The 26,987-nt window shown below is 50.8% G+C and overlaps 6 protein-coding genes and 2 pseudogenes across 6 annotated transcripts; 4 read left to right on the forward strand and 4 right to left on the reverse strand.

Annotated features, from left to right (window-relative positions):
• Positions 1 to 244: 244 nt before the first annotated feature.
• LOC127026828 (scale keratin-like) lies at positions 245 to 718 on the reverse strand. Its single transcript, XM_050912133.1, has one exon. It carries the CDS (start codon positions 716 to 718, stop codon positions 245 to 247), a length of 474 nt encoding a protein of 157 aa, XP_050768090.1.
• A 5,460-nt stretch (positions 719 to 6,178) lies between these two features.
• On the forward strand, positions 6,179 to 7,008 carry LOC127026827 (scale keratin-like). Its single transcript, XM_050912132.1, has one exon. The coding sequence runs from the start codon at positions 6,179 to 6,181 to the stop codon at positions 6,650 to 6,652; it is 474 nt and encodes a 157-aa protein (XP_050768089.1). The 3' UTR covers positions 6,653 to 7,008.
• A 1,730-nt stretch (positions 7,009 to 8,738) lies between these two features.
• On the reverse strand, positions 8,739 to 9,182 carry LOC127026829 (scale keratin-like). The gene has a single exon (XM_050912134.1). The coding sequence runs from the start codon at positions 9,180 to 9,182 to the stop codon at positions 8,739 to 8,741; it is 444 nt and encodes a 147-aa protein (XP_050768091.1).
• A 4,613-nt stretch (positions 9,183 to 13,795) lies between these two features.
• On the forward strand, positions 13,796 to 14,290 carry LOC127026826 (scale keratin-like). Its single transcript, XM_050912131.1, has one exon. The coding sequence runs from the start codon at positions 13,796 to 13,798 to the stop codon at positions 14,288 to 14,290; it is 495 nt and encodes a 164-aa protein (XP_050768088.1).
• Positions 14,291 to 17,958: 3,668 nt separating this feature from the next.
• Positions 17,959 to 18,797, reverse strand: LOC127026863 (scale keratin-like; annotated as a pseudogene).
• Positions 18,798 to 20,159: 1,362 nt separating this feature from the next.
• Positions 20,160 to 20,616, forward strand: LOC127026872 (scale keratin-like). Its single transcript, XM_050912168.1, has one exon. It carries the CDS (start codon positions 20,166 to 20,168, stop codon positions 20,529 to 20,531), a length of 366 nt encoding a protein of 121 aa, XP_050768125.1. The 5' UTR covers positions 20,160 to 20,165; the 3' UTR covers positions 20,532 to 20,616.
• Positions 20,617 to 23,111: 2,495 nt separating this feature from the next.
• Positions 23,112 to 24,516, reverse strand: LOC127026906 (scale keratin-like). The gene is made up of 3 exons (XM_050912202.1): positions 24,468 to 24,516; positions 23,884 to 24,035; positions 23,112 to 23,498 (listed from the first exon to the last, which is right to left on the reverse strand). Exons 1-3 carry the CDS (start codon positions 24,514 to 24,516, stop codon positions 23,112 to 23,114), a joined length of 588 nt encoding a protein of 195 aa, XP_050768159.1.
• Positions 24,517 to 25,312: 796 nt separating this feature from the next.
• Positions 25,313 to 26,134, forward strand: LOC127026865 (scale keratin-like; annotated as a pseudogene).
• The last annotated feature ends 853 nt before the right edge of the window (positions 26,135 to 26,987 follow it).

Consider the following 26,987-nt stretch of genomic DNA (forward strand, 5'->3'; position numbering starts at 1 on the left):
CGCTGTTAAATGTCTCACTGCATTCAGTCACAAGTATGATAAAGTAGAAGATAACAAGGAATTGAACCCGTGAAGACATCAGGAAAGAATTCAAAGGAAAAAAAGGAGAGGTGCGGAGCATGCAGAAGGCACTGCACTGAACAGGATTTGTGAGTGCTTTCACAAAGCTGTCACTCATCTGTTCACTGGTGAATCTACATTTTGTTTTTACTTGTACATTATTCAATGGATTTTCCTGTTGTGTTTAGCAGGGCCCGCAGCTGCCACGGCTGTACCTGTTGTGCCAGTAGGAGTAAGGGCTACAATAGCCAGAACCATAGGGTCTACCACAGCCATACAGACCCCCATAACCAAGAGAGCCTCCATAGCCGTACAGACCCCCATAGCCCAGGGAGCCATAGCCCCCATAGCCATACAGACCCCCATAGCCCAGGGACCCGTAGCCCCCATAGCCATACAGACCCCCATAACCCAGGGACCCGTAGCCCCCGTAGCCCCCATAGCCCCCAAGGACAGGTGCTCCAGAGGATCCCACAACCGAATCCTGGGGGAAAGAGCTGAGGATGGGGCCGGGGAAGGTGACGACGACTGGAGGCGGCTGGATCACGGTCGTGGAGTCAGGGCACTGACGGACGCACGGCTCGTTGCAGCTGTCAGCGAGGGGCTGGGGGCGGTAGACGCCGCAGGCAGAGGTGGAGCACAGGTCGTAGCAAGACATCTCGCAGGGATGGAGGTAAGCTGCAACACACACTTGATGAGTAAAGGAAAGACACAAATTCAATGGAAAAAAGAGTTTGAAAGTTGGACACATGGATTAGAATAATGGCTTTATCTTTCAGGTCTTGATTGTCCTTCCTTCTCTTCAGTATTTTTCATGAGACCTCACTCCCTCTTGTAAATCAGCATTGCCCAGATTGCACACTGAGCAGTCATCTCTTCTATGGTCTCATTCCTAATTTCTTATACTTGATTCCGTTTAAGAAGTAGTTCTTTGTTCTACCCCACTGCCAAACACTGCAAAAATATTATCCAGCACTTTACTTTGCAATTTACTTCTGCTATACTTTGCAGCCACTCTTACAATGTCTGTGTCTGAAAGGTATTTTCATGTTTGTTTTATACTAGCAAAACCAAAGCAGTGTAACCTGACAACCAGCGAAGCTCATGTGGTAAATTAATGGGTAGCTGGAAGAACAGCTCTGGCATATTGACTTGTAACGTGCTTCCAGAAGCAATAGCTAAAATCATGCTGCCGGTATGCTGAACCTGCTATAGACATAGATTATATAAGGCATTCCCTGCCCTGAAGTGCTTGCAAAGTAGCTTGAGAGTCACAGGGTGGGAGAAAAGATTATTTGTCCTATTTCCCAGATGGGAAACTGGTACACTCAGACAACTTGGGCTAGGTTTCTACTGCAGATAAGTATGTTGGCATCTGAGCTCTTCAGAAAGATTTTCACCATAAGATCTGATCCAATCTAAAAGAAAACCCATGGAAGGACTAGGAATACTGCCTGTGAACAAATTTTTTCCCCACTAGAATCAATAAAACATTAGATTAGAAGAGACTTCTGGAGGTCATCTAGTCCACCTGCCTGCTCAAAGCAAGGACAACGTAAAGGGTAGGTTATGATTTCCTAGCTTCATCTCTGTTTTCTAACACTTCTTTAGACAATACTTCTGTATTCTTTCTGGTTAAGCTTGTCCCCTCAACAAATACATACATATACATAGACACATATCAAAAACTCACGTGCAAAATCCTTAAAAAATTCCTAGTGATTGAACAAGCCTTCTGCTGATGTTTTGGAAGCTGCTTTGATAGCTTAAGTTTGTATTAACAGGAAACAATAATTTTTGAAAAACCTAGTTTTACCATTTTAAACCCGAATACGTGGATGTCCAACACCAAATAAGAAAAATAAATTCATGGTGAAATAGTCCAATATTATTAAGAATCTCAGAATACTTATGGATGATTCCGACCTTAATTAAAACCAGCAGAAAAGAGATACTCTAATTTTAGGAAAGAGATCACGTAGAATGATACTTACCTTTTTCACAGAGGTGAGTAAAGCAAGCAAGGTGGAATGAACAGCCCTGAGTTGGGAGAGCTTTTATACAGTTCCCTGGATCATGGGGATCACCTAAGCTGCAATTTGTACATGTGCATAATTGGGGCAAACCCCAAACTAATACGACACGTAGGTCCTCAAAGTTTTGCTGACGATTTGTTTATTTGTTGGTTCAAAGTCTCGTGAAATATGATAGGTGCATTTCATCACAGAAGCCTCTTTCACCTCAAATGGTTACATGTCATATTCATTCCTGTTATCATTCCATTCACATCCTTGGCGTTACAACAAGAATTATACTAACGCTCTTCCTTAGCTTCTCCATTATTAATGGCAAAACCCGGCTGCTCACTGCATGGCTGTGATCACCTGATGTGCATAGATTTTTCCATTAAATCCAGGCTGTAAGATACCCGGAGATAAAATGGAGTTCCATTAGAGCAACTTTGGGGTCATCATTTTTATCTTTATAATTTGCATTCCCAGCTACTTAGTGTGAGACCGATACTGTACCCAAAGGAAGCCATAGAAAACATCCTGTGGTCCTTAAATGGTTTTCTGTTGCTTGGCTTTTGCTCCTGAACACAATGCTGGCCTCATTTAATGAATGAGGGACTTGGGGAAATATTCTTCGTTGTGCATTCAGCCGTGGATTACTCTCCCTGTCCTTTTCTCAAACATTGGCAAGTCCTTTGGACAATTTTAAGCAGAAGGCAGAGATAGAACATCCTTTTAAACTACTCAGATTTTTCCAACAGGTCTCTCTCACTGTATTTCAACCTAGGTTGGAGTCTAGAGGCAAACTAATACTTACCCTTTCTGTTCTCAAGATTGCAAGGCACTTTCTTTGTGAAGCATTTGTCACCCACATTTTCCAGTTTTCTGTCTCCTGATACAAAGCCTTCAGGGATCCATTTTTAGTTCCATCTTCAGATCAGACAATATTGAAGACTACTGAGAAACGAAATTAAATGAAACATGACTGGTGGCAACTTGCTAAAGCTATCTGGAGGTATGCCACGAAAGAGACAGAGAAATAATTTACGTGGATAAAGGCTGATCATTGACAGAATTGTAACATCTCAAGAAAATGATTAAATCCTCTGTTTCTATGGTCTGATGTGCAACTGAAAATGATAAAGATACACTGATTATACAGCTTATGAAAGGCTGTATTTTATTTAAAAGTTTATATTTCATTCTATACTTCTACACTGAAATAAACTGAAGATGCACAAATCCCCAGTATTCAGCCATGAACTGATCATACCAAGGACACAAATACCTTGACTTACATATTTTAATGTGATGTCATTCCATAATTGCTAGGCACCTAAATCCAGGTACATGCCTTTAATCTAATTGTAAGAATGTGTTCTCAAATCGTTAGTGGATAGTTTGTGGCATTTCAAAAGACTTGCTCCCTGGAAGCTTGAAAATATTATTGTCCAAAAAACTGCTAACCACCTCAAAGGCTGAGAAACCCACCTCATAATTTAGAGCTAATCTATGGCATAGAGTCAGTAGTATTAAAATAACACATCTGTAAACAAGGGAAGAACCAGCGTTTTGTGTGGTGCATTCCATGTTCATAAATGTTCCCTGTTTGCAGAAACTGCCACCTCAGCCCTATTCTGGACTTATGGCTTGCGGCAACAATAGTGTATTACAGGAGGTCATGAATTCCTGAGAATCAAAGTCAATAATTCAAATTACTTCTGTCACATTTCAATTTTTGCACCAGAGGGTCCATTTGTACTGAAAAAGCTTAGGTTTCCTCAGGCCTATTAAATATTCTCAAGTACCTTCTTTGTACTGAGAACATCAAACCAACAATACCTGGAAAAGTATCTTTGGGATCTCCAATCCCTTTGCAGCTTTAGTTAACTTCAGAAACTCATTCCTTGTTCATCTCTTAAAAAACAAAAGCAAGCCTCAGTAAGATAAAGGCTTCCTCTCTGTCTCCTATGTGAAATTCTGCAGACTTAGCCCTACACGTTTTTGTAAGAGAATACAACTCTTTGAGTGACTGGTGGATGGAGAAACTGATTCAGCTCATATCTGCATGAAAAGAGTTCCCAGCACTCCAAAATGAAGAATTTCACCATTTTTTCTGCTCAAGGTTAAATTTCAATTTCCACATAAGCCCTGTTGAGAGACTGAAGCACATGTTGCAGGTCCCTGGAGTTGCCGCTGCTCTTCTGAGCTGAGCTGTCCCCATTACAGCCAGTGTCAAATACTACTGGAAAACATCATGGACTCCCAAGGCTGCTGTGTCCCCCAGCTGTAGGTGGGGAAGCTAGACATGCAGAAACTACTCCCAACCTTCCTGCATATCACATTGACATTCTTTAACTTCTGTCCTGGCAGGTTGTAATGTGAATTATATGTACTTAAACAACAATCCTGCCCATGACAGCAGTTTGTAATTCTGATAAACCCATGAGACAGTCTCCAGGTGTTAAGTTAATACAAGAGGAGCTGGCTTAATAATTTCTGTTGTAATTTCAAGGAAGTGACTGATATAATGCCAGGTATTAATTTTCCCCAAGTCGTCACATAACGAAAGAATTCTCTATAATCTAAAGTAATGTTTAGGTCCTTATTACAAACAAATTTGAAAGGCCTCATAAACTCCAATAAAGAACACAGCAATTTCATCATCTCGACAGGTTACATGTGTTTGAAATTGGGGCGGGCAACCAATGTTGATCTTGTACCTCCAGCTGCTCCGATATAAAAGCTCCTCTCTCTCATAGCTCTTCCAAACACTTCCCTTGACTTCTGGGTGACTTGGGTAAGTCTGATTCTTCTTTATTGCTATCAATGTATCTTTTTATTGCTTGTTTCTACTTCAGTTGATGTCCACCATCCATACTATTGAGTATATCTGCATTGCCTTGGGACAGAGATTCTAATGCTGGCTCTGGGGTGGCAGATACACCTATTTGGTGTGTGGGGCCCTGTGGAGTTCTCAGTGTCAGAAACACTGGACCCTGGAGCGACTGGAAGACGCTCTTAGTCATCTGGTTTAGTTTTAGGGAGTCCTGCGAGGAGCAGGGAGTTGGACTCGATGATCCTTATGGGTCCCTTCCAACTTGAGATATTCTATGATTCTTACTTCAATGCATCTAACTTCTTCCAGAGTTTGTATATGAGGTTCAACGTTTAATAAGGGCATCACCACTGCCACCATTCATGCAACCTGAGATGAACGAGCAATGCATCTGAGAAAGTTATGTGTGTTGTCCTGGTACAGCAAATCTTCTGGCTGTCCTTTACTTTCTGGCTTTCATATTCTTCCTCAAAACCCTGCTAAAGACTTGCAGGACATAAGGAGTGGAGAAGAGTAAAATCAGCCTTGGAGAAAATAACTAAGTTTAGAGGGGAGAATATAGGCTGAATTCTTGGGTTTACCAAGGAGTTCTGGTTTGTCCTGGGAATAATAATTTGAAATGAGTTTTCTGAAAGACATTACGGACTGAACCACTATTTATATTGAAATTGTCCAGGCTGTGTCCATACAGTGGCTGTATAGGTGGGAACTGGGACAACAACACTACCATCTGTCCTTTATTGTCTTGTCAAATGGCTTTCTGAACAGTCTGGGCAGTCACAATCCTATAATCTGTTGTTCCTACGACTCTCAGCAAAATTGGGAGGAGTGGGAAGAAGAAGCTACTGTAATTAAGTTATGTATAAACTACATCTCATGTAAACCTGCTGAACCCAAATCCAAGTTTTCCTACTGACTCATCAAATGACCTTGGACAAAGTCATTTTGCTCTCTCTGCTTTTGTTTGTCAGTTTTCAGTTTAATGTGTAGAAATATATCTCAGTTCTTTGGAGGATATTCATGAGGGACAACACTTTCAGAGCTAGGCATAACATTTCCCATATGCTTGTGTATGTGTAGACATCTTTTAGAGAATTTTCAAAAACCTGCTTTTTGAAAAAAGATTGCAAAGTGGGAAATCAATTTATTTACTCAAAATCCTATATTTGACTCATTATTTTCATGTAAACTGTTGAATTTTGAAGTCTTTGTCTTCTACTTAGTCTAATCATCAATGTGTGTTGCAGCTTACCTCCATCCCTGCGAGATGTCTTGCTACGACCTGTGCTCCACCTCTGCCTGCGGCGTCTACCGCCCCCAGCCCCTCGCTGACAGCTGCAACGAGCCGTGCGTCCGTCAGTGCCCTGACTCCACGACCGTGATCCAGCCGCCTCCAGTCGTCGTCACCTTCCCCGGCCCCATCCTCAGCTCCTTCCCCCAGGATTCGGTTGTGGGATCCTCTGGAGCACCTGTCCTTGGGGGCTATGGGGGCTACGGGGGCTACGGGTCCCTGGGTTATGGGGGTCTGTATGGCTATGGGGGCTACGGGTCCCTGGGCTATGGAGGTCTGTATGGCTATGGGGGCTATGGCTCCCTGGGCTATGGGGGTCTGTACGGCTATGGAGGCTCTCTTGGTTATGGGGGTCTGTATGGCTGTGGTAGACCCTATGGTTCTGGCTATTGCAGCCCTTACTCCTACTGGCACAACAGGTACAGCCGTGGCAGCTGCGGGCCCTGCTAAATCCTACAGAAATATCCCCTGAGTAAGGAATAACCTGCAACTGAGAGATACAATCTTGATCCACAACAGTGGTCCCAAAGGAGATGTTGTGAAGTCCTGATCACTGCCACCCCACTGCAGTGGAGCTGGGAGCACACAGCACATCCTTAATTTCTTCACCCTCTACTTGTGGTCTTTTCCATCTATGTGTATAATGGGCGGGATAAAACAAGTAATTTATATTCTTATAAAATTGCACTTCACTGTCCAACCGAAGAAGAAATATGGACGGAATTGCCTGCACTCTGATGCATATTCTTGATATTCTACAATGCTTTTCTGTGAATGTTTATTTCTCATTAAAATGATTCTACTCTGCATCAAACAAATCAACTTTTAGTTTTAATTTCTTCTGCTATGGATATACAACTCTCCTCTCTGTAAATGGGGAAAACTCACATCCTTACATAGGATGAGGCTCAGACTTCAAAAACAGAGCTGAAATGGCCCAGCTATCAGTGAAGTCAGTCACCCCTTGTTGCACTCAGTACACACATTTGGGAGCAGGAATCCTCCCTCCCCAGGTGGCCTGGGTTACAATAATAACATGTTTAGAAAGAAACCACACTAAACCTCCATTCCCTAATGAGCCACTTGAATGTCTTTGCTGATCATAGCAGGAGCAGAACTGGTGGCTCAGCTGAGGCTGGAATCAAAGCAGATTATGGGGAAAAGGGTGGCAGATGAGGCCCTCAGGTAGGAGGGATGCTCCTGAGTCAGAAGGGATTTAGGGAGGTGGGGGGAGAGTGGTGAAGGGTACTGACATGGAGCTGCTGAGAGGGAGAGAACTGGAGGAGCTGCAACACGGAAATGAGCTCTTCAGAGGTGGGTAGACTATTTTAAAAGGGGAATATTATGGGAGAGGCTGAAAGTTAGAGCTGCTGAAAATGGGGGGTTCTGTTGTGAGGACTTCCCATGCAGAAGGAATTGGGAAACACAACAACAGTGTTGCGGATATGCATACAAGGTTATGACTTTTTCTACCTTTTAAGCTTTCTGGGCACCATAACTCTGTTCTGTCTGTTCCAGCTCTTCTTGCTGGCATAGATGAATTAGCCCTTGGAGTAGCTGTACGGAGTGGCTGTTTTTCCATCAAAAAGCATCCAACACCTTAGATTTCATTATTATACAGAAAGACCATTACCCCCACTCCAGATTTAAAAGTTCCATTGCATGGCCCAGAAAACTTTCTCTCTTTAAGGATTTGACAGAAAATTAATTCAACTTTCTGCAGAGATTATTACTGAGGATGGAGTTTAAGTATTTGAGTGAGAACCCGAAGTTCAAAGAGATGAATCGAAGACTTACCTGGAAGAAATTCTTACTGAAGTCTAATGTTTTTAGGAAGTTTAAAATTAGTAATCCACTGTTTCATTTCTCTACCACTACTAATCTGTAACTAGTGGATGTACAACCAAGAAGCCAAATTCTTCAAAAATGTCAAGAATCTTTATCTGAAAAATGGGAAGGGCAGGACAGTAGTTCCTTCTGTGCTGAGGGCTTCATGCTGCTTTTGTACATTTGAAATCCCTGATTTTTTTTGGGCAGGACGTTCATCTACATAGTTTAGACTGTTACTGACAGCTGCACAGGTTAGACTTCTCCTAAGACAAATAGCAAGGGTAAAAACATGAGACAAGAACACCAGAACATGGCAACTTTGATGCAATAAACTTTTAATGATAGTGAGAAAAGGAATACATTTTCAGAGTCTCCAAGAGGTACAAAACTGTTCTACAGTCAGGGATACATTCACATATGACTGATTTTTTTTTTTTCTTCCTGAGTCTTAGCTGTTGATTTGAACAAAAAGGAACCATTTTGAGCAACTTTGTTACATGTTTACCCCAGGCAATATGGAAATGTGATGGGAGAAACATTAAGGCAGAAACTGAAAGTAGAATTTAAGAGGAGAAATTCAAAAGGGACTGAAGGGGTACAGCTCCGTGGTCTTGGAACAGTGCAGTGGAGGTTCAGACCTCTTTAGCTGTGAAACCATCACATCTCATTTGTCGGTTATACCTCACTTGGCATGTTTCTGTAGGATTTAGCAGGGCCCGCAGCTGCCACGGCTATACCTGCTGTACCGGTAGGAGTAAGGGCTGCAAAAGCCAGAACCATAAGATCTACCATAGCCATACAGGCCCCTGTAACCCAGGAAGCCCCCATAGCCCAAGGAGGAGCCCCCATAGCCATACAGACCTCCATAGCCCAGGGAGGAGCCATAGCCCCCCAGACCCCTGTAGCCAAGGGAGCCGTAGCCCAGGGAGCCGTAGCCCCCAAGGACGGGTGCTCCAGAGGATCCCACAACTGAATCCTGGGGGAAGGAGCTGAGGATGGGGCCGGGGAAGGTGACAACGACTGGAGGCGGCTGGATCACGGTTGTGGAGTCAGGACACTGACGGACACACGGCTCATTCCCGCTGTCAGCAAGGGGCTGGGGGCGGTAGACGCCGCAGGCAGAGGTGGAGCACAGGTCGTAGCAAGACATCTCGCAGGGATGGAACTCAGTCTGTAAAACATGGTCACTTATGTCAACATTAAAGAAATATCAAACATTAGGTTATGATGAAGCATGGGTATCATATAGCATATCATATAGCATACCAACAGGGTATCAGTAATAAATCTGGGAAGTAAACATATTTTCTATTACCTTTCTTCCTAGCATTGTAATCTGGAGGCTAGTTTTGACTTTAGTATGACATAGTCATGTACTTTACAATTGAATCTTTGATATTTCCAGATGAGCTAATTTTGATAGTATTACATTACTATTAGTTGATGGTTTCTACTTAATAAGTTTGATCTTTCCTGTTATAAACTCAGCAGAACTCTGCTGAATGCAGCCATATACAACCATGTATATGAACTATTCTTTATCTCCTAAAATAGTCAAGGAATTCTTTGAAGCGCTAAAATGTTACAAGTTTGGGATTCAAAACTGCTTGATACACCACTCTTCTGGGGCCTGGGTAACGAATGAGAAGGCAAACATTATTTCCAGCAGCAAATAATCTACAGATCACTGGCAGCCTGGCAGTAACTGAAGAGGACTTGGTCCTAAGTTAAAATCAAGAGTTCTTGACAGCAAGTGAAGTTTAGCGAAGTTTGAGAGAAATCTGACTTACCCAATTCACGAAGGCAAGTAAGGTAGGAGAAGTGGATAGAAAGACTTAATGCAGAGAGCTTTTATACAGCTCCGTCGGTCGCCTGGAGGACATTAGGCATCCTATGCGTGAGTTCATAATTAGGTACCAACCCCAAATTGTAGGCCACGTAGTTCCTCAAAGTGCTGAAATTGTTTTTGCTTATTGCTTGTGCGTTGCAGGTACTTCAAACCCACGCATAGCGTGACATGCCAACTCCACCACAGGCCTCTCTATTATCTCCAGGCTTTATGTGTGGAATTATTTTTTATTATTCCATTGCTCTCTTTAACATTAGGGGAGGAAGTAAGCTGACTTGATTTATTTAAGAGACCTGCATAATTAAGATGAGAGGAGGACGGTCATTTCTTTTGTCCAGTTACAAGTCTTTTAGTGTAATCAACAGTATACCTGGAGACAAAATGGAATTTCTTTTAGGATCTCAAATGAAGGCTGGACACAAATAACAAGGCTAAAAACATTCTTTCTGCAGGCTCAGCACTTCTACCTCCAGCTACTCAATACAAGACAAACACAATAATAGGAGCATCTTTTAATGGCTTTTGGACGGTTCTCTACTAGTTGTCTTTCAGTTCCGGGAACAGAGAAATATTTCAGCTGGCAGTCCCAAGTCTAAGGAAACTGATTTTTCTGAGTTGTTTCATCGAGCTTTGCTTTCCTTTATATTTTATTGTGTTTTCTCCTCCTATTGTTACGTGTTAGAGAGACATACCTAGGAACGTAGGACTAAGAGAAGCAAGTAAATCAGGCAATAAGACATGACTACCGAAGCGGATGCTAGCCCTGATGCAATGAAGACAGACCCCATTGTACCCTGGGTTGGTTTGGTTTTTGGGGGGGGGGGGGCTAGTAGTTCAGTTAACATGAGCAGATTTCTGTTTCTGGACCAATGTGCACTTTAATAAAAAAGAAGGTAGATTTTATTTTTAAAGTCAAAGAAAGGAAGGTCCAAAAAGTGTTTTAAACCATGAACTGATTACGGGAAAGAACTAAGTGACCTTAACTTACTTATTTTAATGTGATAATCTCTCGTAATAGTGGGGTGTATGCATCCAGGCATACTTTATATAATTATGACACAGTATGTACAAGCTAGTAATGGGTGTTCATGAGGTATTTGAAAATCCCTTGGAATGTTCTTGTAAAACTTTGAGATGGCTTTTTTCAGTATTATAGCTCAGGAAATCTCCATATGTGTCCCCAGATTTGGAAAAGCTCATAATTTAGAAATAATATGTGGTCTGAAGATAAACAAGTTGATGATTATGATAACCATGATAATGATATAGTATTACAGTAATGGCATAAACAAAGAAAGACACTTCAGCAAAAGCCAGCATTTGCCTTTCCCAGCGGATTCCCACCTCATAATTGCTCTCTACTGAAAGATGCCATCAATGATGGGGTTAGCTTCAAGATCAGTTGTAGACCAGGATCAAGGACTCCTGAGGAGCAAGCTAGAAATTAAAGGAAACTTCAGGAAAATGGACCCTCTCAAACTTGTGGATCAAACTGAGCTGAAAGTTTTGAGTATCGCTGACTGCTTATGATTTCAGATGTTCACTGGGAATCTGTCCACTTTTTGATGTCACTTCGATGACACTTTAGACACTTTGATGTCTAAAAGGTTGCTTTTATCTATTGGATATGCTCATGAAATAAGAGCTGTAGAAATCCTTTAACACCTGTGAATGGTCTTTGATTCAAGCAGGAGGTCTCAGCAGTTTTGAACACCCAAAAGGAGCCTGTTCAATGTACCTGCAGACATGCTAGAAGAAGGGCAGAGATAAAACATAGAAGATGAGCAAATGGGACACCAGTAAGAATTGCATGTTCTGGGATGAATCCGTTGAGCCGATAATGCTATTAGACTGTGGCTTAGTCTGTTACTCTGAAATCTCACTTCACAGCTCTCTTCCTCCTTTCAAAAAAGAACTTTTTTTCTAATACAGTTAAATTTGGGGTTTCTCCTATATACCTTCTACAAAACCACACAGCTGTCTCAGTAAATCACAAATTTAGATATTAACTCAATGTACACTTTGATTATTTTGAGCTACCCATCCTGAGCATTAAAAATATAAATATCTCTCCTTTCAGAACTAAATTCAGCTTTAAGCTGTAGTTTGAGGGTCAGATGAAACCTAAGGCTGTTTTGGACATCTGCCACTGTGTTTGGGAATGCTCACAATATAATTTGATTCAGAGAGTATTGAGAATCCTCCATAGATTCCAATATGAATTGTATCACATCTCAGAAACAAACCTAAGCACACAAAAAATATTGCTCACCTTCCTGAGGATTTAACGATAGACTGTGTTTTATCTTTAAGAAGAGAGAAAACTTACGTAAGAGACTTCAAAAGAAACACCTCACAGCAGGTTATTTCTGATAAATGTCTGAGCATCATTGTCATATAAGACAGCAGAAGAAGAATATCTATGTATAAGCAGCTTACTACATGGTGCAACTCCAAAGAGAATAGAAAACTGATATTAATTTAATGAATCATGTTTTAGGATGAAAGATGCATTAATTTCATCCATCAGTCTTTTAGATGAAAGAACCTTGCGTGATGTAACTCGTGTGTTATGCTACATGATAATTGAAATCAAGTAATAAACAAAAACAGAAAGCGAAACAATTTCATCACTTTGCAGAGCTATCAATACAAAAAATGTGCCGTGTCAACTAATTAGATCCACATTCACAAAACCAGCCTCTCATCCCTTCAGGCAGTCTGAACTGTATAAAAGCTCTCTCCACTCACTGTTCTTCCAACCTCTTCTCTTCACTCGTTCTTCTCAGCGAATTGGGTAAGTCTGAATCTGCTCTTTACAACTGTTGGAATAGCTCTTTGCTATACAATTTAATGGTCTCTTCCATTAAGAACTAGTGGGTAAAATTTTAGGTGAAAAGTAAAGCTTACAAAAATGATTAAAAATGTTACGGACAGCTGTTCTCTGCATTCAGGGTTGGCATTTAATTTCAAAGCAAACTGAAAGTTTCTTGATATGGCAGAAAATTAAGTTCGTTATTAGGTCACTTCCAACAGCTGAAGAAATTATGTGGCTAGTTCAATACACGTTCCTCTTCTCTGTTTATATGGGTAACTAGAAATTATTTGAAAAAGTTTAAATTTTCATGATTCACAGGGAAATGCTGAGCTTAGAAGCAGACCTTCCATTATCTCCAGTTTATTCTACTACAGATCACTCAAAGTGCTTTTACATTAATTCAAGATAAATGGGCATAAAGACTACCACAGATCAGGCACTGGCTTGGATAGAGTAGGACACAGAGAGGAATCAAGAGCTGTTGAAAATGCTCTGTGAGAAATTTATTTAATTAAGAGAAAGAGGGATCATGGAGGGAATTTAAGGAGCTGACAGGTGAAGCGCTGGGTTTTTCATGTTAATGGGGGCAAGCTGTTTGGGGTGAAGCTTTTTCAAAAGAGTTCAGAGCCCAGAATCAAAACACTGTGTTGTTAAGCTAGTTGTAAATATCTCGGTGCCCTGATTCAAGGTTTGGAAAATGGGGACAATAATCTTTGCAATTCCCTTGTAATGGTCTCATCAAACAAGTTACTGAGCAAATCTGAATAGACAATGACTTATAATCCCTGTTCTGACAAGGCTCAGCACAAAGGAGATCAGTGGGAATGAAGAGTTAGAGTCTGAAATCATGCATAACAACACACTCCGTTCTTGGAGTCCCAGTCTGTGCTGATCCACTGACTCATCAAAGCATCTGAGCAAAGAATTTTGCTGTTCTGTTTCAATTTTCATTTCTAATAGACATGGGTAAATTGGTGGACTTCAAAGCACTCTTGTCTGAGGAAAGGCAGCAAACTCTATAGCACTTTTATGTGTGTAAATAATGTCTTGTACTTGGTAAAATCAGCTCTTGTAGATTGACCTCCATCCCTGCAAGATGTCTTGCTACGACCTGTGCTCAACTGCTGTTGGTGGCATCAACCGCCCCCAGCCCCTTGCTGACAGTGGGAATGAGCCATGTGTTCGTCAGTGCCCTGACTCCACGACCATGATCCAGCCGCCTCCAGTCGTTGTCACCTTCCCCGGCCCCATCCTCAGCTCCTTCCCCCAGGATTCAGTTGTGGGATCCTCTGGAGCACCCGTCCTTGGTGGCTATGGGGGCTCCCTTGGCTATGGGGGCTCCCTTGGCTATGGGGGCTACGGGTCCCTGGGCTATGGGGGTCTGTATGGCTATGGGGGCTATGGCTCCCTGGGCTATGGGGTCTGTAGGATATGGGGCTCCTCCTTGGGCTGTGGGGGTCTGTATGGCTATGGGGGCTCCCTGGGTTACAGGGGCCTGTATGGCTACGGTAGATCCTATGGTTCTGGCTTTTGCAGCCCTTACTCCTACCGGTACAGCAGGTATAGCCGTGGCAGCTGCGGGCCCTGCTAAATCCTACAGAAATATCCCTTGACTAAAGAATTACGGGCAAATGCATGATACAATCTTCATCCTCAACTGAGCTCCTGAGTAAGGGGCAGAGCATCAAAGACTTCCACTTTAATATAGTGGAGTCAGAATAGCTCCATAAATTACACTTCTCATTTCCTTCTTCATTTGTTTCGGCTCCTCTTCCTTGCCCCTGCCAGTGGCCAAACGCGTAATTCCATTGTCATCCCAGCGGACACTTGCTTCTCCCTGAAACTGCCACCTCCTGGGAGAAGCCTGAAGGAACACCTCTCTTGAAGCCTGGGAGGACAACCTGCCTGCCTCTGCCTTGTGTGTCTTTCTCCAGTGGGTGTTTTCCTGCACTTGCAATAAAACAAGCCTGCATCCAACACTTGCCTCCCTGCCTTTACTTTCAAAGCCCCATGCGGGCTGCAGAGCTCCCTCGCCCTGCACATGTCCCCTGCCAGCCAGGCCAGTGCAGTATCTCAGCCCCAGCAAAGCCGGGCTGAGTTGCCTTTGGGGAGACCCCACAGCCCTGGCCGCACACAGTCCTGCTGGTAAGAAACCAATCTGCCCAGTCTTTCATTGCTACTGAGCTGAAATTATTGTCTCCCCTACACTAATTATTCTAGTTATCAGACTTCCAGTAGTTAGTCCAATTTCTTTCACTAGTTAATTTAGTGCTGGAATTTCTTTTAATTTTATGTCTTCCCAGATGATGTACTGGAAATCATCAAACTGTGTTCAAAGACAAAGTAAAAAAAATGTGGCCTCAAGTTCTGTCAAAGCATATTCTGAAAAGGAACAATAGGAGGAAGGTAAACAATGGGAAACAATTTTTGAGATAGGTATCTGATGAGCAAAGATCAACCACTACCTCTTCCTTTTTTGTTAATCACTGCTGTGATAACAGTTGCCTCAGGGAAGTTTTGGCTGAGCCTGTAAGTCACCTGGGTGAAGTGAAAAGAGTAAGAACTAATGCATTACAGATGAATTACCTATTCACTGAGACTCTTTCAAAGAAAAGCTCCTTGCATGAATGTACAATTTCTTGATCTCAATCCTCTGTCAATGTCATGGACTAGCAAGTCTGATTTTAACAGGTAATTTCAATGTTCCCCCAGTCCCCCCCCAAATGTAACTGGATATGTCAGATGCCTCTGTGCTGTAAGTAGTAACAAGCTGAAATGAAAATTAGTCTATGGTACTCACGAATCTCACTTTTATTTTAAGAAAATACTATTTTATTTTTAATGGTTAACAAATACTTATTGAGAATATTTTGACCAAAAAAAGCCCTTTACTGAAAAGTTCTCCTCTCTCTGCCTGCTTCATCCTCCCTGTCCCAACACTGCCTGCTCTCATGGCCCTGGGTTTTTTGGGAAAGGTCTGGGAAGGGACTGGAGCTTGGAGGGCCCAGCTGAGGGCCCAGACCCTGCCCCATGAGTGCCCAGGATGTGTGAAGAGCCCAGGCAGCTGAGGTGGAGAAGAAAGGCTCCTGCCTTCTGGGCACGAGGAAACAGCTCTCTGTCCCTGCTGCTGCTCTCCATCCTCACATGGCTTGAGGTAAGGACGCTGCTGCCATGAATTCCCAGGAGCTCAGCAGTCAACCTCCTGGCTTGTGCCGCACCAGCCCTGCATCTCCTTGGCTCAGGCACCTCTCTTGTGCTGAGCAAAGCCCTCTTTCCTCCCAGCTATTTCAGCCCAGGGCAGTTCCTGGGACAACTTTACAAAACACGGATGCCTGGTTTCCTCTCCGTTTCTTTTCTGCTCAACACCAGGATCCTTGCTCTCACGCACAGCCTCTAAGAGGTACTTCAGTGTAAATCATACATGATCACAGCTGAACACCTGAGCTCCAACTGCCAACATTTCCACTGATACTCTCAATGAGACAGTGTCAGGCAGGTACCAGCCAGCACCCAATTAGATGGGTATTGTGTCAGACAGCAAGTGCCTAGCCCAAGATAATAAGATTGGTGGGAGCTATTAGCACCCAGCTAACATGATTACGTAGCTTGTATTTGGGCTGGATGCCTGTTCAGGGTGAGCTCATGTCTGATTGCAAAATAGTACATAGAGATACTCTTTCTGTCAGTGTCTAATGTTGTATGGGAGTTATAGGAATAGAGAGAGTTTACTACATTGGTTACTCAAGGATCAGTCTCAGAAAACCTCTACTTATTTTTTTGCATTAACGGCATTGGCACATAATGTGGGAGCACTCTGTTTTATGTGCTGATAACATAAAGCTGAGTGGCTTTAAACAGGAGGAAATCAGACTTTAAGACTGGAAAAATGAGATGGCTTAACTGATGGGAGTAAGAGTAACAGCATGGCCTTCAGTAATACGGTGCAAAGCCATGCACCTGCTCACTATGGAGAAAAGATCTGGTGTAACACAGGCTATAATCAGAAAGAAGTGACAGAAGAGGAAAAATTCTCTGAGTATCCCCAAATAGGTGATGGTAAGGTATAGGGAGATTGCATGCTCTTGAGTGAATCCATTGTAAATATAGAATACCAGAGAGTAGTGCTAATATAAGCAGAACTTGTAAAACAAGGGGAAGAGCACACCCAATTTCCCTTTTACTACCAACATGCCACTACTTCAACAGACAGGGTGAAGCCAAGAAATTTTAATGGCACTAATCTTAAGTTAATTAATCTCCCATGTAACACAGTAAGGGGTAAGATAATGTTGTGGGATGGGTCACCTTGAGTAAAATGAGGAAAAAGATGATCTGTGCTTGCTTTTGACTCCAAGGGAGTTACAAATTCCCTGATTGTGATACAGTAGCACTTTTATAGAAGGACAAAGTTTTGGAGAGTGAGAGGGCAGCATCTTCTGGAAGACCATGAACAGTAGCGAAGCCACCACCCTCTAATACATGAATATTAGGTCCCAAATATATATCTGTAGACATATGAACATACAAGTATGCACACCTTTCTTGAAGAGGCATCTGTAGTCCAACCACCTCTTCCCAATTCATTTCTACCTTTCTGTAACTGAATCTTTCCTCTCCCCGATTAGGGAAAAGAAGATTTTCCTTCACCAGAGCACCACTCATCTGGAGCTGCAGAAAGAGAAGCCAGGAATAGCCCCTTTGTTCCTAGGTATGACAAGACGTACGGTATCAACTGGTGAAATATGCAGAGACCACCTTTTGCCCCCTCATAGATGCCGGGCACTGAACTTTGGACAAGACGAGACGAAGACACGCCTTGGATGCAGGAAGTCTTTATTGTGCCCCGAGGGGCAGGAGAGACTGTCAGAGAGTCGGTGGGCAAGACCCAGAGAGGCTGGTTGCCACGTGTTGGGGGAGGCAGAGGGACCTTGTCCAGAGCATGGCTTCTCGCTCTGCATGCCCCCTTGGTGCGGCATTCCAGATGGCCAGGACTTGGCCCTGCAGCCCCAAGGGGGCCTTTCGCCTGTGCCTCCTGCCCCGCCTGACAGCTGGGAAGAGAGGGGAGGGGAGGAGAGCAGAGGGCAGGAGAAGAGGGCAGGGAAGGGCCGAGGGTGGGCAGCACTGCCAGCTGCGCAGGCGTTGGCTGGGGCTGGGGCAGCTCAGCACTCCTCGGTGCCTCATGCCCGCCAGCTCAGCCCTGCATGGACGATGGTGGTGTTGGTGTTTGGGCTGGGGGCAGCGCCTGGGGCTGGGCTGGGTCTAGCAGGGCCCAAAGGTGTCCCAGAGCTTCTTGCCGTAGCGGGGCAAGACGCAAGGGCTGCAGGTGGGAGAAGCGTAGGGTCTGCCAAAGGTGCAGAGGCCGCCCGAGCCCAGCGTGGCCCCGGCGCCGTAGAGGCCCCCCAGCCCCAGGGAGCCCCCAAAGGCGGGGGCTCCGGAGGAGCCCACCACGGCTTGCTGGGGGAAGGAGCTGAGGATGGGGCCGGGGAAGGTGACGACGACGGGGGGCGGCTGGATGAGGCCGTCGAGTCGGGGCACTGGCGGGCGCACAGCTCGTTGCAGCTCTCGGCGATGGGCTGGGGGACGGCGACGCCGGTTTTTGGTGGGCACAGGTCGTAGCAAGACATCTTTGTGCGAGAGAGCTGAGCCTGAAACACACGGCCCCAAGGACAGGTGTCATGAGCGAGGAGGAGATGCCCCGGCCGAGCAGCGCCCTGTTCCCAGGGCTGCCCTGCAGCTGGAGGGGCCAGAGCCACCGCCTTGCCCGCACTGCCCGCCGCTTGCCCTTTGCCCAGCCAGCCCCCCTCAGCGCCCTGCTCTCCGCACACAGAGGGCACGCAAGCCGTCCCCGAGAGCCTGTGCAGGGCCTGGCTCTGCCTGTCCCAGCCACGCGCCTCCTTCCTCCCTCCGCCACGGCTCAGCGCGCCCTGGCCGTCCAAGCCCGCTGCCAGCATGCCTGCTGCTGTCAGAGCTCTCCTGGCCAGGGAGGCCCCACGCCGGCCCCTGCCACAGGAGGCAGAGGCCCGCAGGCACCCACTTACCCTTGTCCTGAGCAGAGCGAGGCAGGAGTGGCGGATGCCAGCGCTGACCGAAGGCAGCGCTTTTATGCGGGGCCGGCGAGCGTGGGGAGGAGCTGGCCGTGCTGGGGGCACGTGGCTCGCGGCGGCCGAGCCCCTGCCTCCTCCCTGCATGGCACGGGGCTCTTTTGCTGACGCCGTTTCCTCACCAGCCCCAACCCGCTCTATCAGCCCCTGCAATTACCCCGCCGGGACGCTTGCCAGCTGCCACCTAATGGGCCAAATGAGCCCCGCTGTCTTTTCATTATCTCGCTGTGTAAGAGGGCACGCAGCGTGACAAAGGCTGACTGCGAGCGCCCTGCGTGCCATAGCTCTTGCCCAAGGGCTTGGTCTCGGGGCGGCCTCATGCCCTCTTTGCAGAGCCACAGGGAAGACCAGGGTCCTGGCGCTGGCCAAGAAGGCCGCCTTGCAAAGGCCTCCCACACGCCAGCCACCGCATGACATACGCCGTGTGGCCTATTATCTACAGAGGCGCGAGGTTACGAAACGCCAAATCAAAGGCACTCCTCTCGGGCACTGCCTGCTCAGCACGATGCATCACTCGCCAGCCCAACGGAGCCGGCCTGCATCCGCCTCCAGTCACTGGCCATCGACCTCTGCAAGTCTGAGAAGGGGGAGAAAGACCCCTCATGCTCTTCCACGAGGGGCGCGAGGCAAGGATCACAGATGCCCACGTGGGTTCACGCGGCACAGGCTGGTGCCAGCCCTGCCCCAGCCCCACCGGCCCCTCACAGCTGTCGCGGGAGGCCCAGTGCTGGGGGACGGTGCTAGACGGGGGCTGCCTTCGGGGCGCTGGGGAGCTGGGAGTCCCGTCGCAATGCACAGCCGCAGCAGCCCCCGGCTGGGCTGGCCCCACCGGTGCTCGGTGGCAGCTCTCGTCCCAGCAGAGCCTGCCCCAGCTGCGGGCACAGGGCAGAGGTGTCTTCCCAGGGCAGAGCACAAGGCAGGCAGCGAGGAGCTGCAGAAGCACGGCCCTCGCCTGCCGTGCGCAGCCCCCAGCAGGGAGGTGCCTGCTGTCATTTAGCCCACGAAGCAGAAAGGCTCGGAAAGGCTCGGAAGCGGCATGTGCCGGTCTGGCGAGGGGATGCTGACTCAGGGAGGGGCAGGAGCCGGACAGCCCCGTCGTCATGGGCAGGAGGGAGTGCCGCCTCTGCAGATTGGCCCAGGTGGTGCTGAGCAATGGCGGGGCCCGTATAAAAGCTCTGCCTCTGCCAGGCTCTCCCAACCACTGCTCTGGCCGCCTTCTCCTCGGGAAACAGGGTAAGTCTGAGAGCCCTTCTCCTCCTCCTGGCCCCCTGCTTCGGCCGCGGCCCCTCTGCCTCGGGCGCTCCCCGCTGCTGCTCTCTTGCAATCCCTTCCCTCTTGCAGAGCACCGTCCGATCCCACGCCAAGATGTCTTGCTACGACCTGTGCCCACCAAAAACCAGCGTCGCCGTCCCCCAGCCCATCGCCGAGAGCTGCAACGAGCTGTGCGCCCGCCAGTGCCCCGACTCGACGGCCTTCATCCAGCCGCCCCCCGTCGTCGTCACCTTCCCCGGCCCCATCCTCAGCTCCTTCCCCCAGCAAGCCGTGGTGGGCTCCTCCGGAGCCCCCGCCTTTGGGGGCTCCCTGGGGCTGGGGGGCCTCTACGGCGCTGGGGCCACGCAGGGCTCGGGCGGCCTCTGCACCTTTGGCAGACCCTACGCTTCTCCCGCCTGCAGCCCTTGCGTCTTGCCCCGCTACGGCAAGAAGCTCTGGGACACCTGTGGGCCCTGCTAGACCCAGCCCAGCCCCAGGCGCTGCCCCCAGCCCAAACGCCAACACCACCATCGTCCATGCAGGGCTGAGCTGGCGGGCATGAGGCACCGAGGAGTGCTGAGCTGCCCCAGCCCCAGCCAACGCCTGCGCAGCTGGCAGTGCCGTCCACCCTCGGCCCTTCCCTGCCCTCTTCTCCTGCCCTCTGCTCTCCTCCCCTCCCCTCTCTTCCCAGCTGTCAGGCGGGGCAGGAGGCACAGGCGAAAGGCCCCCTTGGGGCTGCAGGGCCAAGTCCTGGCCATCTGGAATGCCGCACCAAGGGGGCATGCGGAGCGAGAAGCCATGCTCTGGACAAGGTCCCTCTGCCTCCCCCAACACGTGGCAACCAGCCTCTCTGGGTCTTGCCCACCGACTCTCTGACAGTCTCTCCTGCCCCTCGGGGCACAATAAAGACTTCCTGCATCCAAGTCGTGTCTCCCTCCCTCCTTGTCCCAAGTTGGGAAGACCCCGGGGGCGGGGGCGGTTGTCCGGCAGCAGTGGGAGGGCAAAAGGTGGGGCCGAGATGTGCAGGCGAGGTGAGCGGGGTGGTGTTGGGCCAGGGAGGATGCAGGCAGGAGCAGCAGGGGAGAGAAAGCCTTTTGGTGGTTCTTGCAGGAGCTGGGGAAAGGGCAGAGGGCAGAGAGCAGGACAGAGAGACGTGGGGCTGCTGCAGAGAGTCCAGCAAAGGGCCACAGAGGTGATTGTGCTGGTTTGGACTGGGATGGAGTTAATGTTGTTGCTAGTAGCTAGTACGGGGCTCTGTTTTGGATTTGTGCTGAAAACAGTGTTGATAAGCCCGGGAGGTTTTTGTTATTGCTGAGCTGTGCTTACCCAGTCAAGGCCTTTTCTCTTCTCCCCCTGCCCCGCCAACGAGGAGGCTGGGGGTGCCCGAGAAGTTGGGAGGGGACACAGCCGGGACAGCAGACCCCAGCTGACCAAAGGGATAGTCCACACCATGGGACAGGCTGCTCAGCAATAGAAAGCTGCGGGAAGAAGAAGGAAGGGGGGACGTTTGGAGTGATGGCGTTCGTCTTCCCAAGGAACCGTTACCCGGGATGGAGCCCTGCTTTCCTGGCGATGGCTGAACACCTGCCGCCGATGGGAAGCAGGGAATGAATCCCTTCTTTTGCTTGGCTTGCGTGCGCGGCTTTGGCTTTACTTATTCAACTGTCTTTACCTCAGCCCACGAGTTTTCTCCCTTTTACCCCTCCGATTCTCTCCCCCATCCCAGCAGGGGGGAGGCCGCAAGCTGCTCTGTGGTGTTTAGCTGCCGGCTGGGGTTAAACCACGAAAATGAAGAAGGGACAGGGAGCAGCTCTCTCCGGGGGAGGGCCTCGGAGAGATGAGACCGTTCGGCCTGGCATCGAGGAGGCTCAGCGAGTCTTATCAATGTGCACACATGTCTGAAGGGAAGGCATCAAGAAGAGGGAGCCAGGCTCCTTGCAGAGGTGTCCAGTGCCAGGACAAGAGGCAACGGGCACCAGCTGAAACACAGGAGGCTCCGCCTCACCATCCCCAAACCCTTTTTTCCCTGGGAGGGGGAGCGAGCACTGGCACGGGTTGCCCCGGGAGGTTGTGGCATCTCCGTCCTTGGAGACGTGCGGAAGTCGTCGGGACGTGGCGCTGGGCAGCCGGCTCTGGGTGCCCCTGCTTGAGGGGGCAGCACGAGAAGATGCCCTGCAAAGGCTCCCGCCACGATAATGAGGCTGTGATCTTTGTGATTTTGCGGCTGCGAGAGAGAAGCGAGGAGCACGGAGTGTGTTGGGCTGTGGTGGGGGTGAGAAGGGGAAGGGGAAGGGGAAGCGGAAGGGGAAAGGGAAGGTGAAGGAGAAGAGGGCAGGGGAGAGGGCAGGGGAGGGAAGGGAAAGAAGAAGAGAAAGAGAAGAGGAAGGGCAGGGGGTAGGGAAGAGGAAGGGGAAGGCTCCAGCAGAGCCATGGAGGCACAAAGAGGCTGGAGCCGCGGCAGGCATGGGCCCTGGCTGGCTCCCAGCCCCCGGGGCAGCCGCGCTCATGCGCCAGGAGGCTGGAGGTCTGCAAACGCCCTGGGGCTGCATGTCCTGCAGGCAGGGGAGCAGCCTGCGTTGAGGCAGGGCCCTTGGAGCTCGGTCGCGGGAGCGTGTGTGGCCAGAGCTGCCAGGGCTGTGGGGTCTCCCGAAAGGCAGCTCCGCCTGGCTCTGGTGGGGCTGAGAGAGTGCCCTGGCCCGGCTGGCAGGGGCCACGTGCAGGGCGAGGGAACCCCGCGGCCCAGGCTGGGCTTTGAAAGAAAAGGTGGAGAGGCAGGCGTTGGATGCAGGCTTGTTTTATTGCAGTGGAGAAAGACACATGAGGCAGAGGCAGGCAGGTTGTCAGCCCGAGCTTCGAGAGAGGTGTTCCTTCAGGCTGCTCCCAGGCGGGGGCTGTTGCAGCGAGAAGCAAGTGCCCTGTGGGAGGATGGTGGAGTGGCGCATCTGGGCATGGGGAGGAGCAAGGAGGAGAGGCGGCATGGAGAGAGGGGAAGGAGGGGAGAAAGGAGAGGAGGCGTGAGGCTGAGGAGGGCCAGGGGCTCTGGGGGCTTTGGGGCTGGGTCTAGCAGGGCCCACAGGTGTCCCAGAGCTTCTTGCTGTAGCGGGGCAAGACGCAAGGGCTGCAGGCGGGAGAAGCGTAGGGTCTGCCAAAGGTGCAGAGGCCGCCCGAGCCCTGCGTGGCCCCGGCGCCGTAGAGGCCCCCCAGCCCCAGGGAGCCCCCAAAGGCGGGGGCTCCGGAGGAGCCCACCACGGCTTGCTGGGGGAAGGAGCTGAGGATGGGGCCGGGGAAGGTGACGACGACGGGGGGCGGCTGGATGAAGGCTGTCGAGTCGGGGCACTGGCGGGCACACAGCTCGTTGCAGCTCTCGGCGATGGGCTGGGGGACGGCGACGCTGGTTTTTGGTGGGCACAGGTCGTAGCAAGACATCTTTGTGCGAGAGAGCTGAGCCTGAAACACACGGCCCCAAGGACAGGTGTCATGAGCGAGGAGGAGATGCCCCGGCCGAGCAGCGCCCTGTTCCCAGGGCTGCCCTGCAGCTGGAGGGGCCAGAGCCACCGCCTTGCCCGCACTGCCCGCCGCTTGCCCTTTGCCCAGCCAGCCCCCCTCAGCGCCCTGCTCTCCGCACACAGAGGGCACGCAAGCCGTCCCCGAGAGCCTGTGCAGGGCCTGGCTCTGCCTGTCCCAGCCACGCGCCTCCTTCCTCCCTCCGCCACGGCTCAGCGCGCCCTGGCCGTCCAAGCCCGCTGCCAGCACGCCTGCTGCTGTCAGAGCTCTCCTGGCCAGGGAGGCCCCACGCCGGCCCCTGCCACAGGAGGCAGAGGCCCGCAGGCACCCACTTACCCTTGTCCTGAGCAGAGCGAGGCAGGAGTGGCGGATGCCAGCGCTGGCCGAAGGCAGCGCTTTTATGCGGGGCCGGCGAGCGTGGGGAGGAGCTGGCCGTGCTGGGGGCACGTGGCTCGCGGCGGCCGAGCCCCTGCCTCCTCCCTGCATGGCACGGGGCTCTTTTGCTGACGCCGTTTCCTCACCAGCCCCAACCCGCTCTATCAGCCCCTGCAATTACCCCGCCGGGACGCTTGCCAGCTGCCACCTAATGGGCCAAATGAGCCCCGCTGTCTTTTCATTATCTCGCTGTGTAAGAGGGCACGCAGCGTGACAAAGGCTGACTGCGAGCGCCCTGCGTGCCATAGCTCTTGCCCAAGGGCTTGGTCTCGGGGCGGCCTCATGCCCTCTTTGCAGAGCCACAGGGAAGACCGGGGTCCTGGCGCTGGCCAAGAAGGCCGCCTTGCAAAGGCCTCCCACACGCCAGCCACCGCATGACATACGCCGTGTGGCTATTATCTACAGAGGCGCGAGGTTACGAAACGCCAAATCAAAGGCACTCCTCTCGGGCACTGCCTGCTCAGCACGATGCATCACTCGCCAGCCCAACGGAGCCGGCCTGCATCCGCCTCCAGTCACTGGCCATCGACCTCTGCAAGTCTGAGAAGGGGGAGAAAGACCCCTCGTGCTCTTCCACGAGGGGCGCAAGGCAAGGATCACAGATGCCCACGTGGGTTCACGCGGCACAGGCTGGTGCCAGCCCTGCCCCAGCCCCACCGGCCCCTCACAGCTGTCGCGGGAGGCCCAGTGCTGGGGGACGGTGCTAGACGGGGGCTGCCTTCGGGGCACTGGGGAGCTGGGAGTCCTGTCGCAATGCACAGCCGCAGCAGCCCCCGGCTGGGCTGGCCCCACCGGTGCTCGGTGGCAGCTCTCGTCCCAGCAGAGCCTGCCCCAGCTGCGGGCACAGGGCAGAGGTGTCTTCCCAGGGCAGAGCACAAGGCAGGCAGCGAGGAGCTGCAGAAGCACGGCCCTCGCCTGCCGTGCGCAGCCCCCAGCAGGGAGGTGCCTGCTGTCATTTAGCCCACGAAGCAGAAAGGCTCGGAAAGGCTCGGAAGCGGCATGTGCCGGTCTGGCGAGGGGATGCTGACTCAGGGAGGGGCAGGAGCCGGACAGCCCCGTCGTCATGGGCAGGAGGGAGTGCCGCCTCTGCAGATTGGCCCAGGTGGTGCTGAGCAATGGCGGGGCCCGTATAAAAGCTCTGCCTCTGCCAGGCTCTCCCAACCACTGCTCTGGCCGCCTTCTCCTCGGGAAACAGGGTAAGTCTGCGAGCCCTTCTCCTCCTCCTGGCCCCCTGCTTCGGCCGCGGCCCCTCCGCCTCGGGCGCTCCCCGCTGCTGCTCTCTTGCAATCCCTGCCCTCTTGCAGAGCACCATCCGATCCCACGCCAAGATGTCTTGCTACGACCTGTGCCCACCAAAAAGCCGGCATCGCCGTCCCCCAGGCCATCGCCGTCCCCCAGCCCATCGCCGAGAGCTGCAACGAGCTGTGCGCCCGCCAGTGCCCCGACTCGACGGCCTTCATCCAGCCGCCCCCCGTCGTCGTCACCTTCCCCGGCCCCATCCTCAGCTCCTTCCCCCAGCAAGCCGTGGTGGGCTCCTCCGGAGCCCCCGCCTTTGGGGGCTCCCTGGGGCTGGGGGGCCTCTACGGTGCTGGGGCCACGCTGGGCTCGGGCGGCCTCTGCACCTTTGGCAGACCCTACGCTTCTCCCGCCTGCAGCCCTTGCGTCTTGCCCCGCTACGGCAAGAAGCTCTGGGACACCTGTGGGCCCTGCTAGACCCAGCCCAGCCCCAGGCGCTGCCCCCAGCCCAAACGCCAACACCACCATCGTCCATGCAGGGCTGAGCTGGCGGGCATGAGGCACCGAGGAGTGCTGAGCTGCCCCAGCCCCAGCCAACGCCTGCGCAGCTGGCAGTGCCGCCCACCCTCGGCCCTTCCCTGCCCTCTTCTCCTGCCCTCTGCTCTCCTCCCCTCCCCTCTCTTCCCAGCTGTCAGGCGGGGCAGGAGGCACAGGCGAAAGGCCCCCTTGGGGCTGCAGGGCCAAGTCCTGGCCATCTGGAATGCCGCACCAAGGGGGCATGCGGAGCGAGAAGCCATGCTCTGGACAAGGTCCCTCTGCCTCCCCCAACACGTGGCAACCAGCCTCTCTGGGTCTTGCCCACCGACTCTCTGACAGTCTCTCCTGCCCCTCGGGGCACAATAAAGACTTCCTGCATCCAAGTCGTGTCTCCCTCCCTCCTTGTCCCAAGTTGGGAAGACCCCGGGGGCGGGGGCGGTTGTCCGGCAGCAGTGGGAGGGCAAAAGGTGGGGCCGAGATGTGCAGGCGAGGTGAGCGGGGTGGTGTTGGGCCAGGGAGGATGCAGGCAGGAGCAGCAGGGGAGAGAAAGCCTTTTGGTGGTTCTTGCAGGAGCTGGGGAAAGGGCAGAGGGCAGAGAGCAGGACAGAGAGACGTGGGGCTGCTGCAGAGAGTCCAGCAAAGGGCCACAGAGGTGATTGTGCTGGTTTGGAGTGGGATGGAGTTAATGTTGTTGCTAGTAGCTAGTACGGGGCTCTGTTTTGGATTTGTGCTGAAAACAGTGTTGATAAGCCCGGGAGGTTTTTGTTATTGCTGAGCTGTGCTTACCCAGTCAAGGCCTTTTCTCTTCTCCCCCTGCCCCGCCAACGAGGAGGCTGGGGGTGCCCGAGAAGTTGGGAGGGGACACAGCCGGGACAGCGGACCCCAGCTGACCAAAGGGATAGTCCACACCATGGGACAGGCTGCTCAGCAATAGAAAGCTGCGGGAAGAAGAAGGAAGGGGGACGTTTGGAGTGATGGCGTTCGTCTTCCCAAGGAACCGTTACCCGGGATGGAGCCCTGCTTTCCTGGCGATGGCTGAACACCTGCCGCCGATGGGAAGCAGGGAATGAATCCCTTCTTTTGCTTGGCTTGCGTGCGCGGCTTTGGCTTTACTTATTCAACTGTCTTTACCTCAGCCCACGAGTTTTCTCCCTTTTACCCCTCCGATTCTCTCCCCCATCCCAGCAGGGGGGAGGCCGCAAGCTGCTCTGTGGTGTTTAGCTG

This window comes from Gymnogyps californianus, chromosome 29 (genome assembly GCF_018139145.2).
Source record: "Gymnogyps californianus isolate 813 chromosome 29, ASM1813914v2, whole genome shotgun sequence".
NCBI classification, from domain to species: domain Eukaryota; kingdom Metazoa; phylum Chordata; class Aves; order Accipitriformes; family Cathartidae; genus Gymnogyps; species Gymnogyps californianus.